General features: G+C 41.3%; 2 protein-coding genes and 1 pseudogene across 2 annotated transcripts in view; 1 reads left to right on the forward strand and 2 right to left on the reverse strand.

The window, feature by feature from the left end:
- LOC115546983 (barrier-to-autointegration factor) overlaps positions 1-15,569 on the reverse strand; it is a 69,649-nt gene that overhangs the window by 22,220 nt on the left and 31,860 nt on the right. The gene's annotated exons all lie outside the window — the stretch shown is intronic.
- Positions 340-4,234, forward strand: LOC115546980 (tripartite motif-containing protein 35-like; annotated as a pseudogene).
- Positions 5,983-9,547, reverse strand: LOC115546986 (barrier-to-autointegration factor). Its single transcript, XM_030360866.1, has 3 exons — positions 9,441-9,547; positions 7,053-7,210; positions 5,983-6,551 (listed from the first exon to the last, which is right to left on the reverse strand). Exons 2-3 carry the CDS (start codon positions 7,173-7,175, stop codon positions 6,405-6,407), a joined length of 270 nt encoding a protein of 89 aa, XP_030216726.1. The 5' UTR covers positions 7,176-7,210; positions 9,441-9,547; the 3' UTR covers positions 5,983-6,404.

Below are 15,569 nucleotides of genomic sequence, written 5' to 3' on the forward strand. Positions count from 1 at the left end.
CCTTAAGCCACAAATGTACACCTCCGTCTAGAAACTAACCTCTGTCTTATGTACATTGACTGTACTGTTGGAGGTCAGGGGGCGGTCGATAGCAACCACCATAGCAACCATGACGGTCAAGTGACTGGATGCAGCCCCGGTGAAAAAAATAGAATACCACCCTACACACTCAGGAGATTAATGATATTTAAATTATTATGACCATGAAGTCTTTATTTGCATGGGTGTACATTTCGTTCTGTGTAGCATGGAAAAATCTGAGAAACACTCCCATTCAGAATGCATTGGTTTACATTTCGTTCTTTGGAGCACGGTTATTTTTATTTATTCATTCATAAATAAACACAAGGCCTCACATAGCTGTCTGATCAGTCATTTTGGATTCACTCTGTGACTACAATGGCGTACACATCCTCCCTAGTTGACGATCTGTCCTGCTCGGTTTGCTGTGACATCTTTTAAGACCCTGTTATCCTAACGTGTAGTCACAGTTTCTGCAAAGGCTGTCTACAGACATGGTGGACGCAAAACCAGGAACAGAACTGTCCACTTTGCAAGAGGAGATCTTCAAAGACCGAACCACCCAGGAACATCGCTCTGAAGAACCTGTTGGAGGCCTTTCAGCGGGAGAACGCGGATCTCTGCCCTCTGCACGGTGAGAAACTCAAGCTCTTCTGTCTCGATGACCTGGAGACGGCGTGTGTCATCTGTCGAGATTCGGAAAAACACGCCAACCACAGAATCCTTCCTGTGGACGAAGCTGCCCCGAGCCGCAGAGAAGAAATTCAGAAATTACTAAAACCCGAGAAGGAGTAGTTAAACGACTTTGTTGAGACCAAGAGAAAGTGTGAGGACATAGCAGCGCACATTGATGTCCAGACCGCGCACACCGAGAGACAGATTCAAAAGGAGTTTGAGAAGCTTCACCAGTTTCTCAAAGATGAAGAGAAGTCCAGGATCACTGCGCTGAGAGGCGAAAAGAAGTTGAAAGGTCAGAAGATGAAGAAGGAGATTGAGGAGCTGTCGAAGCAGATAGAAACCATTTCGCACACAGTCACTGAGACGGAGCAGCAGCTGGGGGCTGGAGACATTTCCTTCCTGAAGAAGTTCAAGGCTACAAGAGAGAAAGTAGCCCAGCCCCCACCCTCGCCAGCTCTACCCGAGGGAGCGCTGCTGGACGTGGCCAAACACCTGGGCAACCTGGCCTACGCAGCCTGGAAGAAGCTGGAGGAGAACGTCTCCTACTCTCCTGTGATCCTGGACCCCAACACCGCTGGCCCTGATCTCCACCTGTCTGAGGACCTGACCAGCGTGAGACGTGGAGCGAGACAGCAGCTCCCTGAGAACCCAGAGAGGCTGAAGTATGGCATGCTGGGATCTGAGTCACTGAGTCACTTACCTGTGAGGTAGAGGTGGAAGACAGCGCTCAGTGGGAGCTGGGTGTAAAAAAAATTCTTTGCCGCAGCAGCGTTGTTCATTATTGTAAGATAGGATTACATAACGGTAGATACAGATCAGAATCATCACATCAATATGGAGAACGGGTTGATCTCCCAGCGAAGCAGAAGTTACAGAGGATCAGAATGAAGTGGGGTCCGACCACTGAAATATCCTTCAGTGATCCTAAAACCAACCAGACAATCCACTCATGGAAGAAGACCATATCATTGGAGAAATCGAAGGTTTTACCATTCATCAATTCCACTGATTCAGTTCCTTTGAAGGTTTCCCCAGGGAAGGAGCTGTAACAGTGGGTTCTGGAGTTAGGAACCATGTGAGTTTACCTGTACTGCTCTTTATTTCTGTGTTGTAAACCATATTCTGTATTGTCCTTGTTGATCCGTAAGCAATGGAAAAAAGAACAAGGATTTGAATAATGCAAATAATAATGTTAAGACATGCATGTTTTCTTGTCAGGTGGTCAGAGATTAATGTTGTGGTTTCCTAATTATGTAAAATCATGTTATAGTTTTAATTTGTAAAATTATGGATTATTACTAAATAAATTTAACAGGATTACGTATTGCGTGAATGTGGGACATAACCAAGTATTAGTTTCTAAATCGATCAGGGTGATTGTTAGGGGTGCTTCACAGGTAATTGGAAGGCCTGATTGTCAGTTTGATTTTGAAATCAATAAAGTTTATTTTGGTATGTGAACAGGATTGAGAGATTATTTAAAAAAAATGGGGTCAAATGGTGAGTTTGCAAATGTGATCACGTACATCCTACAGTTACATACAGCGGCCACTAAGGGGCAGCAAAACATTTGTGATGAGAGCGTGTTGGTTCGGAGTCATCTCCCCAGAGAGCTTAACTGACCTGGGACCTTTCTGACTTAGTTAAAGTAATAGGCTCAGTTAGGCATTGTCACCATAGCCTACTTTTAAACGGCATTAATACATATATGCTAAAAGGCTACCGACCATCTCTTTCCAAAGGTCATTTCACCATGGGTGCAGGTACTCTTAAGATAAGTTAAGATAATCCTTCATTAGTCCCACAGTGGGGAAATTGGCAGGGTTGCAGCAGCAAGGAGGATAGTGCAAATAACCGATAACAGTAGTGCAAAATAAAATAAGAAAATACAAATACAAAATATAACCGCAAGCGGTGATTAACTCTGAGCAAAATGAAAAGTCCAGAACACACAAATGGAAGATATATAAATATAACACATTGTCATATTTAAGTAAAGATGTTCCAGTTATAAACCTGAACTGCAGCCTCATTCACATGGTCAAAATGTCTATTGATAAGCACACAACATCCAGAAAACTCCAAGCACACATTTCTCAAGTGAATGAAGGGCTTTCTTAAATGAAAATACCTGAAAAATCTTTGAGATTCTGGGGAAATAAAATTTGTTGTCAAGAACACTAGCGGAATAAATATAAGTATGACAGAGTTCATTATGAAGGAAAAATGGTTAACGAAGAAGTTCCCCTTAATGCCATACTGTGTCTTGGCAGTCAGATTCTTGGAAACTAATGAGCCTGATGAATTTCAGGTGCTGTTCAAAGTTGTGTTCTTAAACGAGTGGCAATGACGCTCTATACAGGATTCAAACTATCAACCTAAGGATCACCTGTACACAGGATTATCCCTCTGAGCCACTGACATTCTTGTACTGCATCAAGCCTCATTCACATGGTGAATATGTCGATTGATTGGCACACAACATCAAGAAAACTCCTAGCACACAGTGACTTCTTTCAGACTGGATCAAAGCTTCGTGGGTGTGTTTCAAATGTGTCTGGAGCAGACAAATTACAGCAGTCAATCCGTTGTGTTCTTCTCTGCCTCACAGGGTCTGGCAAAAAGTGTGTGTGAGCACGTAGTGATCCCGAAAGACTATTGGATATGTTTATATTGAACCTCCTGACCAATCATTCATAACGGTACACAATTATTTCACTAAGTGGGCGTGGCCTATCAGCGTTTACGCTGGACAATGGAAAGCGTTCCTGTCCCGGGTCACACTTGTTAGTCTGTGACCTGGTGAAGAAAACCTTGTCTGCCCCTCATTGAATATCAAGACTAAAAAGCCTTCATCTTGTGTACCTCGGCCATAGCAGTGTGTTATTTGCTTTAGCCACGTGAATATGCGAGTAGCGGGTCGTAGCTGTTCGTATAACAGTTGATGTCATGAAGCCGGACGTTTGATTCTACATTTTATAGGAGCTTACTTCGCTGCTGCCCAGTATTTATGTGCAATCTTAATAGAGTACACCGTTTTATTCCGTAACCTGAAATCTTTTTCTTATATTTTAATTTGTTTAATTGAAAAGTTGTGAAGGGTGATGCATTGTGGGGTGGGTGATGGAAGGGCCCCAGATGCAGTTCATCGTCTTGAACTTTTTTAAGTTGTCGGGGAAAGGTTTTAGTACTTTTTCTGAACGGTTCCATCTACTCCTGTGATCAAGAGAAGCAGAATCTGGTCCTGGTGATGGGACGAGTGCTCATCAACACACACACACACACACACACACACACACACACACACACACACACACACACACACACACACACACACACACACACACACACACACACACACACACACACACACCAATATTGTAAATGATACCTGCAAAATAACATTGCTTTTAAAAACCTCCTTGTTGCGTGTAGTTGTTGTGTTGTAAATTATAAGATTTATTTTCCAGACAAACTATATATTCAATAAGTGCTACCAAGTTGTGCATCTAGTAAAGGACATGTTTGAATTTGATTGTGTGCTTCAGAAGGTTCTTTGTAGGACGTAAGATGCCGACATATGGTGTAGGGGAAGGGGAACTGAGGAATCTTTTGAGACGATTGCTGTTTTTCTGGAGAGTAATAGTTGGACTTCTATTTATGTACAGGTATATGAGCTTTCGAATTCATATTTTGAATGCCATTAGGTATTGCCCTATTAATTCTGAATAAATAAATCGTGTAGAATACAACACGACTGATTTTTGTTTTTGTGCAGTTGGTCTCTCTTGGGGTCCCTAGATACGGAAAAGGATAGGGCCACATGTGATTATTTTTTCGGAGTTCTGAATTGTTACTCTCAGAAAAACGATTTCTAACTTAAATCAGATTTCTGTTATTAAAAAAAGTTTTATAACAACACTACATCCTACAGTGACATACAGCGGCCACTAAGGGGCAGCAACCCATTTGTGACGAGAGCGGTGTGGGCTTTTATTATCGTCTTTGTGTGTGTGGCTGCGTAAACTGCATAGGGCTATTATAGCCTCGACAACAACAAGGACAGGATATTGTTTCTAGGAAAGAAAAATGTGTTTAGTTTTTGATAGCGTTTCTGGTCTGTTTGACTATGAGGTCGGTTGAGGTCAAACGGTGGAGACCAATGCCCCTCCAGTGGATCTGCTCTGGCGCCAGTGGGACCTAGGAGTTAGGAACCATGTGAGTACTGCTCTTTATTTCTGTGTTGTGAACCATATTCTGTATTGTCCTTGTTGATCCGTAAGCAATGGAAAAACACCCCCACCCTCCTCTTTGACCCGCCTTTCTCCCCCTCATTTGCATTAAAGCTAAAGACACCGAAACGGTGCACTTGGGGAAAGCTCAAAGTGCGACTGGCTCGTACTGGCTGTAATTCTGCACAACGGCTGAATTTCGGGAACGTCTTCAAATACTGTATTAGAGGCCCACTAATATCTATATTAAGCATCCATAAAGAAGCATGCCGTGGGACCTTTACCTGGTTATCTAGGGGCCCTTTAATGTCTTGTTTCAACAGGGAGAGGTGAACGCAAACCAAACTGTTATAAAGACTTCCAATGGTTTTTATTCCCGCTCTCTTAATGTGTTGCCTATATGTGGTGTTGTTTATTTTTTCCCCTTTTGTTTGATTGTTTGGACTGTCTGTATGTATTCCTTTCTTATTTGTAAAGCGTATTTGAGTAGGTACTTAGAAAAGTGCTATAAAAAACGGATACATTTTTTTTTTTTATTATTCATGAGCCACATTTACAACATAGGCCTATGCATATTAAGACAGACGTTCAATACCATCTTTAGTGTCGCAGCTCAGAAGGTGTTTTAAAGACAGCTTTTGCTACTAGGTTAAGTGTGAAATAAAATGTCTCATTACCAAAAGGTGTTTCCTGGCAGGTGTTTCTGTAATGAAAAGGCATTGCCTTTTCATTACAGAAACAATTCAAAAGGAGGTTACATTTTGAATTTGTTTAAATTAGGACAATAAAATAAAAAGGCAGCAACAATTCAGTGTGAAATGCAGTAGTGACATCTCTACCAGTAAGTTATAATGGTTCAGAATTGTTTTATTTTCTATTTGATCGTCCAAATGGATTACGGCATCTTCATTAAGCTGTTCCATCATCAATACATTCCAATGGGAATTTATGAGATCCTTAATAACCAGAATAAGACAAACTATTTATTATGGCGTGTGGTTTTGTCTACAGCCATTTAAAACCTGATTAACGATGGAAGTCGGAAGAAAAGTCGATCAAAATTCTTGTTTTATTGTTTCTTTATTATTATTATTGTTTCTGCTTGGTTGCCTTAACAACCATAACATTTTATGACATTGACATATTTAGCCATGTTCACCCTTTACTATTAAACACTGCACACCCCATAATATCATATTGTGTAATCATAGTGCACCATTTTTAGTTTGCTTATGGCATTGATTATGGCATTGATTCATGAGTTAAAGTAGACATTTGTTTCAGATCATTTAGATCCAAAAAGTATAGAGCTGTTTTCTTAAAACGAGTCAAACTGAGCAAAGTCTCAAACAACCATCTGGTTTTATGTTGATGTCGTTGTTGCGTCCCTGAACAGCAGCGAGCTTACGTTTCAGGCCAAAAAAAAGAAACAAAAAGAGTAGAGAAGGACGTGTGATAAAAGAGGAGAGCGGCCTACATGTTGTTATCATACCACCCATTGATGGCCTTGTGGCAGTCGTATTGCTGTTTTCTATTCGCCCCGCATGCGTCGTGCAGCCAGCGATTGAAGCGCTCCTCGTCCTTCCCCAGCACCATGTACTGACCCACCACCTGGAAGACCTGAGACAGACAGACAGACAGACAGACAGACAGACAGACAGACAGACAGACAGACAGACAGACAGACAGACAGACAGACAGACAGACAGACAGACAGACAGACAGACAGACAGACAGACAGACAGACAGACAGACAGACAGACAGACAGACAGACAGACGGACAGACGGACGGACGGACAGAGAGACAGACAGACAGACAGACAGACAGACAGACAGACAGACAGACAGACAGACAGACAGACAGACAGACAGACAGACAGACAGACAGACAGAGACACAGAGAGAGGATACAACAAACATGTTGTTATCAGACCATTCTATCTGGCAGTGACTGAGCTGATAGGTGACCGTGTCCACAGCAGCAGGGCTAACATATATTCTCCCCTCATTGTTAATTCTAAAGGCATAAATACATGTCCCTCATAGTATTGACAACATGCCTCTAACGGCCCCCTGACTGAACACACACCGCCTCAGAGCGGTGTGTGTAGCTCCTGCACCTTATCATAGCCCTCCGCCTCCAGCCTCCTGCCGAGTGTGTTTCCGATGCCGGGCAGAGCGTCTACCCTCTTCCTGCCCAATGGCTCAGACATGAGGTCAGCGTGTTTCATTTTGGTCGCCATGTTCACTAGGAGGTCGTGGTGAGGGGTCACCCGATCTGAATCAAAATATTACAGATTAATACATAATATTCATTATTAAAACCAACTTGACTTCATCTGTTAATATGCCTTCACCTATGGCGACACATTAGTGCCATAAAGCACTAATGTGATAAAACATGCATTAGGGCGCATTATATTATTTCACAAGCATAGATATTAACTGCGAGCGTGCAAATTATCTCTGCGCGCGCGCACTCAGAGCACTGAGAAGCTGCGAGCGGAGCCCAATCAATGTTTTCCTGCTGTACCCCAGTCAAAAAGACCTAAGTCACAGGGCACATCAGACTAAAGAATCCCAAATTCTCCTAAGAGCACGCAAAGCGATGATGAAGGGAATAAAGCGTGTCTGTAACTTCTGACTCAACCCGTATTACAGAATAATAGATAATATTCATTATTAAAACCAACTTGACTTCATCTGGTAATATGCCTTCACCAGGTAGAGATTCAACCATAGACTTCAAATCAAACCACTAGTAGATTCACAAACCTGCCAGGTCAGAATCAAAGCGTTGGCATTTTAAGGTTGGGCCTTTCTGGTATGAACTTTTAAATATGAATCACATCAAATAGTTTAGCTTAATAAAAAAAAGTCTGCTCACCCACAGATAAACCCTAGAACCGAGATCCACCAGATCAACCAGATCAACCACGTTTAACAAGCCTGTCACTACACAACAATCGGACACACAAGCCCTAATTATATATAGTAGATGTATAAGCTTCTTTTGTCAAAAAAGACATCTTTTGATTTTATACAGTTTTTAATGTTGATAGATCATTTAAATCTATTATGCAGCCTCACTTTTTGACTTATCCATTTCAAAACACATAGGGTGAACTCGGCTAACAGCCCTACACATAACACAAAGCTTGTTTTCTCCAGAAAAAAACCCTTTGATTTCATAAGATTTGAAATGCTATAAATCGATTATGCAGATTGGCCTTTTGACCTACCTATATCAAAACACATCTGGTGAACTGAACTTACTGCCCCACACATAACACAAAGCTTATTTTCTCAAAAACCCCACCCTGAAGTGGCAAACCCTTTGTTCGCCCTATTTGTTCCTAAGGCAGAGATAGTCCGACACACATTTCTTCGGAAGCACGCACAGAGAGTTCTTAACTTTGTGTTGATTCATTTATTAAGCAATAACTCCGGTTGGCTATCCAGGAAATAACGAAACATAAAGACTCCAAACAATGTAACTGTTTTTGTGGCCAAAACAGGGTTCTTAGTATTGTACAAAAAAGGACTTTCAATGAAAAATAATATGTCAAATAATGCGTCCAATATTGTGTCCAATAATGCGAAATAATGAGTACAGAAAACTGTTGGCCCCCTGCCAGCCAAAACCTGAGCAACAGTAATAAGCCTGCCCTATATGAGGGCCTCCAGTAGGCTCCAGGTAGAGCGTGACACACCTATATCCCCAGATGACACAAAGGACTAATCACCACATCATCACAAAATGCATAAATATACATATGAATGAAAATTAGATTAATATTTCATACACTTTATAATACATAACTCATACTTTTAGCCTTAGACTCAAAATATATTTACTTAGAGATATTCAACACAAAAGACCTCTAAATGACTCCAACACACCCCATTTTTTACTCAGAAAAAGGCTATAAAACTATTATGTGGCTTGACATTTTGACCTACCCATATCAAAACACATGCAGGTCTAAAGTCTATCACGTCACCGACGTCATCATATTGTCTTTGGCTATACTCGTGCATTTTTTGCAGCCTAATTAAGTGCCTCTTACTTATAATAACTCCTTGCCTACTGACAGCAAGTGACTTTAGAATGTCATTGTAATTCATTCTGAGGTTAAAATAGAACGATAACTCTTCTATCTTGTCCATAGCCGACATGCGTCTAACACTCCTTTTATAATTGTTAATTCGTGCCCACAACATAAGTATCTCGTTCCCATGAATTATTAAACTGTTGCCACAAAATAATGATCTTTTTCCCATGAATTATTAAACTGTGGCCACAAAGTAATTATCTCGTTCCCGCAATTTATTATATTGTGGCCACAGATTATTAAATCATGCAAACAGATCACAAAATCGGGAAAACTGATTATTAAATCGGGAAAACTGATCACTGAATCGGGGAAACTGATTATTATTTTTTTTCACAGATGTCACCAGAGGGGCTCCCTATGGTTTAACTGGATAGAGAGGTTTTACCGTACCTTTGATGAGAATTAAAGGTGTGTTAACCCAGTAGCGCCGCTGCTGCTGTTTAGCCGGACCCAGAGTGATAGAGATAACGATAGTTATGTTATTATAACTCTAGTTCTAAGATTGTAGGCGTAGCCGTCTGGCTTCGCCCTATGCTCTTGTCCCGTGCGCGTGCTTGCGCGCACTGAAAATGTGAGCTATGCACCAATCAACGTTGGCACCGCCAACATTCCCCACGGCAGCGTGTATATAGGCCTAAAGTGGCGCAGAGCAGCGTTCGTCCTCCATGCTATTCTTTCAGCAATTGGAGAGAACAGCAGGTGGGTAAGACGGCTACACCTACAATCATAGAACTAGAGTTATAATAACATAACTATTGTTCTATTTCATGTAGGCTACGCCAGACCCGTCGCCAGACCACTGAGTCTTAAGGGGGGCATATGAAATGCATAGGGGGGCACAATTATTATTAGCCTACAGTACGTAGGCCTATATTTCCTCTATTCGCGCAGCACATAATCATCACGTTAAACATAACCAACAGCAATATGACCCGGTAGCCTATAGCCTACAATATCACATCATTCCTCATCATTTAAAGCAATAGGCCTACATTAGGCCTACATAGAAGCAATGCAATGAGTATATGTCCATAAAACACTGGACTATACAACGAATTAGGTGTTAAAGCAGTTAACAGAGATATGCATTGCCATTAGACACACACACACACACACACACACACACACACACACACACACACACACACACACACACACACACACACACACACACACACACACACACACACACACACACACACACACACACACACACGGTTACTTTGCGTGGAGTCAGCGCTGTCCTCCCTCCCTCCCTGTCCTCAGCGGGAGGCGGCGTTACTCCGAGCTGAACCTCCTCATCAACATATCCTTCCACTCAGACGTAAACTTATGGGTCAGGTCCTTTTCAAAACCAAGCTGAATCAGCTGGGCCTTGCGTCTGTGCAGCATACCGCGCCGATGCTCTGAGAAGACGTTTTTCAACGTGGAAAATTAGTTTTCCCACATTGCTGTAGAAGCTCCTAAAGTTAGGGCAAGGTGTAGGCTGTGAGAACAGTCGGCATAGCCTGAGTCCACAGTTGAATGTGCTAAGGATGTTTGCTCTTGTCCATTTTCCGTCTTCGGGGGGAATCGGGGTGTCATTAATTTTCTTGCAGGAACTCACGAGCCACAGTATTCAGATTCAGACACATCAGTTCCAGCTAATAGCAGGAGAGGGGTTACCTTTGATGGGTCCAGGAAATTTTCGTACTGATTGTTAGACTGCTGGTGGGCTTTTCAACCACTTCCGAATATCCAACATCCATAGAAATTAAAGTAAGCAGGGGCGATTCTAGGTCCTGTCCAATATTTTTTTATTCCACAGCCTTTATTTTATTAGTATGCTGTTGTATGTTTAAGCCAAAAGCTGGCAGTGTCAGCTAAATAATGCAGTTCTGAATCACTAAAGTGATGAAAGGAAAAAAGACTATTTGGATGAAGGAATAATCAATGGATGTGAACTGTCATAACAAATTTTAGGTATATTAAATTTCCTTTGTGTAAGTTTCACTAAAAAATGACCATATTTCCCCCCTTTATTTTTTATTTTTTACAGTCACTGAAACACATTGGTACAACATGTACGAGATTAATAATATGAGAAACATACCACTATTTCGGGAGCAATAAACTACACTGGAAAAAGCCTTCTGTTGAACCAATTAAAAAAATCTAGGGTAATGGTTCACATCTATATTACATAACTTGAGCCAATGACAAATATATAGCTTGCCTCAAACAATATTTCCTATATTCAGAAAAACGAAATAATACAATTTAGCACCAAGTATAATTCTATTCTTTGAATGAAGTTAATACATTTAAATCGTATGTTAAATCCTAAACAAAAAAATATTGATTCACTCCAACAATTGTTTCTCATTTAAGAAATATCTATCAGAAATAATTTGTTTTATCCAATCAAAAAGATTAAAATGTAATCAAACAATTGTTTCTCATTTAAACATGAACATTTTTAAACATAACATATTTTTGTATACAATATATATTAACAATCTAAATGGCAGAGTTAGGCCTACTCCAGACCTCCCTCCAGACACAGACAGGCTGTGCTAGCTCACAGAACCAGTGAGTCATCGTCACTCTGGTCAAGGCTCTCTACTGCAGGTTCAGCTGTAGGTGCTACCTTGAATGAATAAGCAGCCGATGTTCCAAAAAGCTTCAAATCATGATCAGGCAGCTGGTGCTCAAAGCAAGCATCACCTTACAGCTTTAATCCATATCGGATGTATAGGATGGAGTTTAAGGTCTGCAAGGACATCCGGTTCCTGAGTTTGCTTTTTACCACGAGGACTGAGCTGCCTGTAAGTGCGTTGAGACGGGGGAGGGGCCGCGCAGGTACCCGGTGCTCGTTGTGAAGAGGTAATAGCGATAGTGCTTTCACCTCAAAAAGTCGCCAAAAGTCACCAATAGCAGCTGAAAAAGGAGCTAGATTTGTCGCTTGTCGCTGTTTTGAAAAAAAGTCGCCAAAGGGGTCTGAAAAGTAGCTAAATATAGCGTCAAAATCGCTAAGTTGGCAACACTGCGGTTTGGTCCAGTAGTCGTAAGCGTCTTTGTATTTAATGCGCATGCGCAGGCTTGTAGGTAACCTTGAAATTGTACATTTGTCTAAACAAATATTTCTAAATTGAGCTCCTAATCAAATATAACTGTTTTAGGAAGAAAACAAAAAATGTTTATTTGGATTGAATGACAAAATTATTAATCAGTTGAATACACAACCTTACCACACAATCCATTTGTACATTTGTCAAAATGGATATTTCTTAATTGAGCTCTTAATTAAAAATATCTATATTTCACAGTATTTTGAAATAAAAAAAAGTTATTTTAAAAATAAAACAAAAAATGTTTATTTGAATTGAATTACAAAATAATAATCAGATGAAGTACGGCTTAAAAACCTTTTTCCAGTGTACGTTGTCTCACTTTCAGGGACCCATACATTTTTACAAAACCGCTGGCATTATTTTATCAGCTGTGGGCGTTTTCATTGCCATAACAACGTGAGCTAATCAACAAGTACAATATGTTCTAGACCAGTGGCTCTCGGAAGCGGTTGAAAAGCCCACCAACAGTCTAATAATCAGTACGAAAATTTCACCCTACACTGTAAAACCTGACAAGTTAGTTCAACTTAAACTATTTGAGGAAACCGATTGCTTTGAACTATTTAAGTTTACTAACTCAAATAAATTAAGTAGCCTACCAGCAATTATTTGATGTAAGCAAAGATAACTATTATATCTAGAGTTATTGTGACATGTGTATTATGAGTTAGCATTACTAATTCCATTTACTGAAGGGAAATGTAAAGAATTAGCATTTTACACTTAAATGCAGCAATTCATTCAACGTATATAACATGTGTTCCTTAAATGTATGTGAATTAAGTAATACTAACTTAAATGCCTCTTGTATTGCTAAATCTTTTTACTTAAGTATAATCAACTTTGTCTTCCAACTGAAATAACTTATTACATTCTAGTTGTGACAACTTAAAATTAATTTTGTCTGCTCAATTCATTTGAGGAAACCGATTGCCTTAAAGGCCCACTATGCAACTTTTTTAGCCAAAATTACATTAAGTATGCAGGTTGAGAGTTATGCTGATGGTTCTGCATCCATTTCTGGGTCGATTGGTGGGTGTGTCATTTACCCATGTCGCCTCTCCAGTGAAAAAGCGCATATGCAACTTGCTCTGTTCGGACCGACACAATCCGGATGTGACGCAACGGAAGTATCCTCGAAAATGTAGTCAGATTGTAGTTTCGAAAATGCTTTACGGCACAGACACACACCCAAACATGGCACCGGCTAGATATAAACAGCCAGTTGCGAGGCAATTGTTGCATTCATCATGGATCAATCGACTAATGGTACGGCCACACCAACCGCGTTACTCGCGTTGGATAACGCTAACGCGCCTAACCTGACGCTTGATCATTGTGTGTCACAAAAATGGTTCAACGCGCCCAACGCGCATGTGGCTGCGCTAGAGTCCGAGGTAGGAAACCCAAACGCCGCCGTGTTTGGGTGCATGATAGAGTTTAGATCGGGTTAGATTAAATAATCTCGGATATAAATAACGATCTCATCTCATCGTCATCTGTTTATCCGGGGTCGGGTCGCGGGGGGAGCAGCTCAAGCAGGGGGCTCCAGACTTCCCTTTCCCGGGCCACATTGACCAGCTCTGACGGGGGGATCCCGAGGCATTCCTAGGCCAGTGTTGAGATATAATCTATCCACCTAGTCCAGGGTCTTCCCCGAGGTCTCCACCTAGTCCAGGGTCTTCCCCGAGGTCTCCTCCCCACTGGACGTGCCTGAAACACCTCCCAATGGAGGAAGAGTGAACGCTCCGTTCACTTGCATGGACAGAGTCTCGTAACAACGGTGCGGTAAAGCGAACGCAATACCGCCCCCGCTGCTCCGATTCTCCGGCCAATCTCACGCTCCATAGTACCCTCACTCGCGAACAAGACCCCGAGGTACTTGAACTCCTTCACTTGGGCTAAAGACTCATAAATAACGATAATCGGGTTAAATAACTTCACATGGTGTGTCTGGTGTGTTTCCAGCATTCGTAGTGTTGATCAGCAGAGAAATAGTCCGCCAAGACGTTGAGGTTGCTTAGCAACCAGAGACGCTAAGCAGAGACGCTGTCCATGCAAGTGAACGGAGCGTTCACTCTTCGTCATAACTATCGAACCAAACATCCTTCACATTTACCGAGCGAACATTATGAAAGTAAAATGCACATTTCTCGCTAAAAATGTTTCCATAAACGCATTTAATGGCGTAACTATGTTACTATTTCCACCCAGAATAAAGAAAGATGTCGGCCGTATCCTTCTGTGCAAGGGTCACTACTCTCTGTCAGTGACGTCGGGTCAAGCTCCACGCTGATTGGCTATCGTCGCTAAGCGTCACGCGTTGAAAGTTCTGAACTCCGGGCGTTGGTGCTTTACGGCACAGACCCCAAAACACGGAACCGGCTCGATATAAACACAAACAACTAAGGGATTGTTATATTCATCATAGATCAGCCGACTAAAAAGAGACAGAGAAACCCAATGTCGGAGGAACAGAAGAAGAGAAAAGGGAGACTGACCGACAGAGAGGCCAGACACGAGTAAACTTTGGGCAAGCTTTTCAGGAATAGCGTGAACTGAAAGAAAAAGAAGACTGCAAATCAGACGCCGAGTCGGCCGTGTTGCTTTTGAAATTGAAAGTACCCTTGGGTGAACTTTGTCTTCGTGGTATTCTTGATGTTGATAGTCTCTGTACAAATGTGTTTGCTCAACCATTTTGTTGTGAGCCCTGTAAAAATTGTTTTCTCGACCGTTTTGTTGTGAGCCCTGTATGTTTCTAGCTTGCTTGGTTGCAACCATATAAACACCTTTGTTTCCATGGGTGTTTTGCTGTTCGTCCGTCTCGTCCCCCAGATACAGACTGAATCCCCGAATCCAGGTTCTTTTTTATTTAGATTATTATGTTGGCCAAACCTCTTACACTGATTGTTCTGTTCAACCTAAGATATAACAATTATAATCTAGGATATAAATTCTCCCCGTCAACTATAAAAAAGGATGGATTTATGTTTATTGCAATACAAATACACCATTTTAAAAATGTATAACCTTGCCTACACTTTATGAACATCTACTTCGGACATGGCTCCACGCATTCGCCGGCTTCTTTGAAAACAAATGCACATGGCTCGCGTAGAAGTGCATGGGGAAGGGTCGTCAACGAGTTGTTACGACAGTGTTGTGAAATATCTACTACGAAGCTGTAGGGGGCGCTGTGTAGAGAAATGTGCGTGCCAAAATCAAGAAAACAGCCAAGGAATGCCCGAAGTTGCATAGTGGGCCTTTAAACCAATCAAGTTAAATGAACACAATGAATTCACCAATCTCTGATCCAACTTAAATTATTTATTAAGCTGAATGCTGAACATTCATAACATTTCCATGTTCATTTCAAGTAGTCATTGAAACAGCTTTACTAATTATT

Source organism: Gadus morhua, chromosome 7 (assembly GCF_902167405.1).
Source record: "Gadus morhua chromosome 7, gadMor3.0, whole genome shotgun sequence".
Lineage (NCBI taxonomy): Eukaryota > Metazoa > Chordata > Actinopteri > Gadiformes > Gadidae > Gadus > Gadus morhua.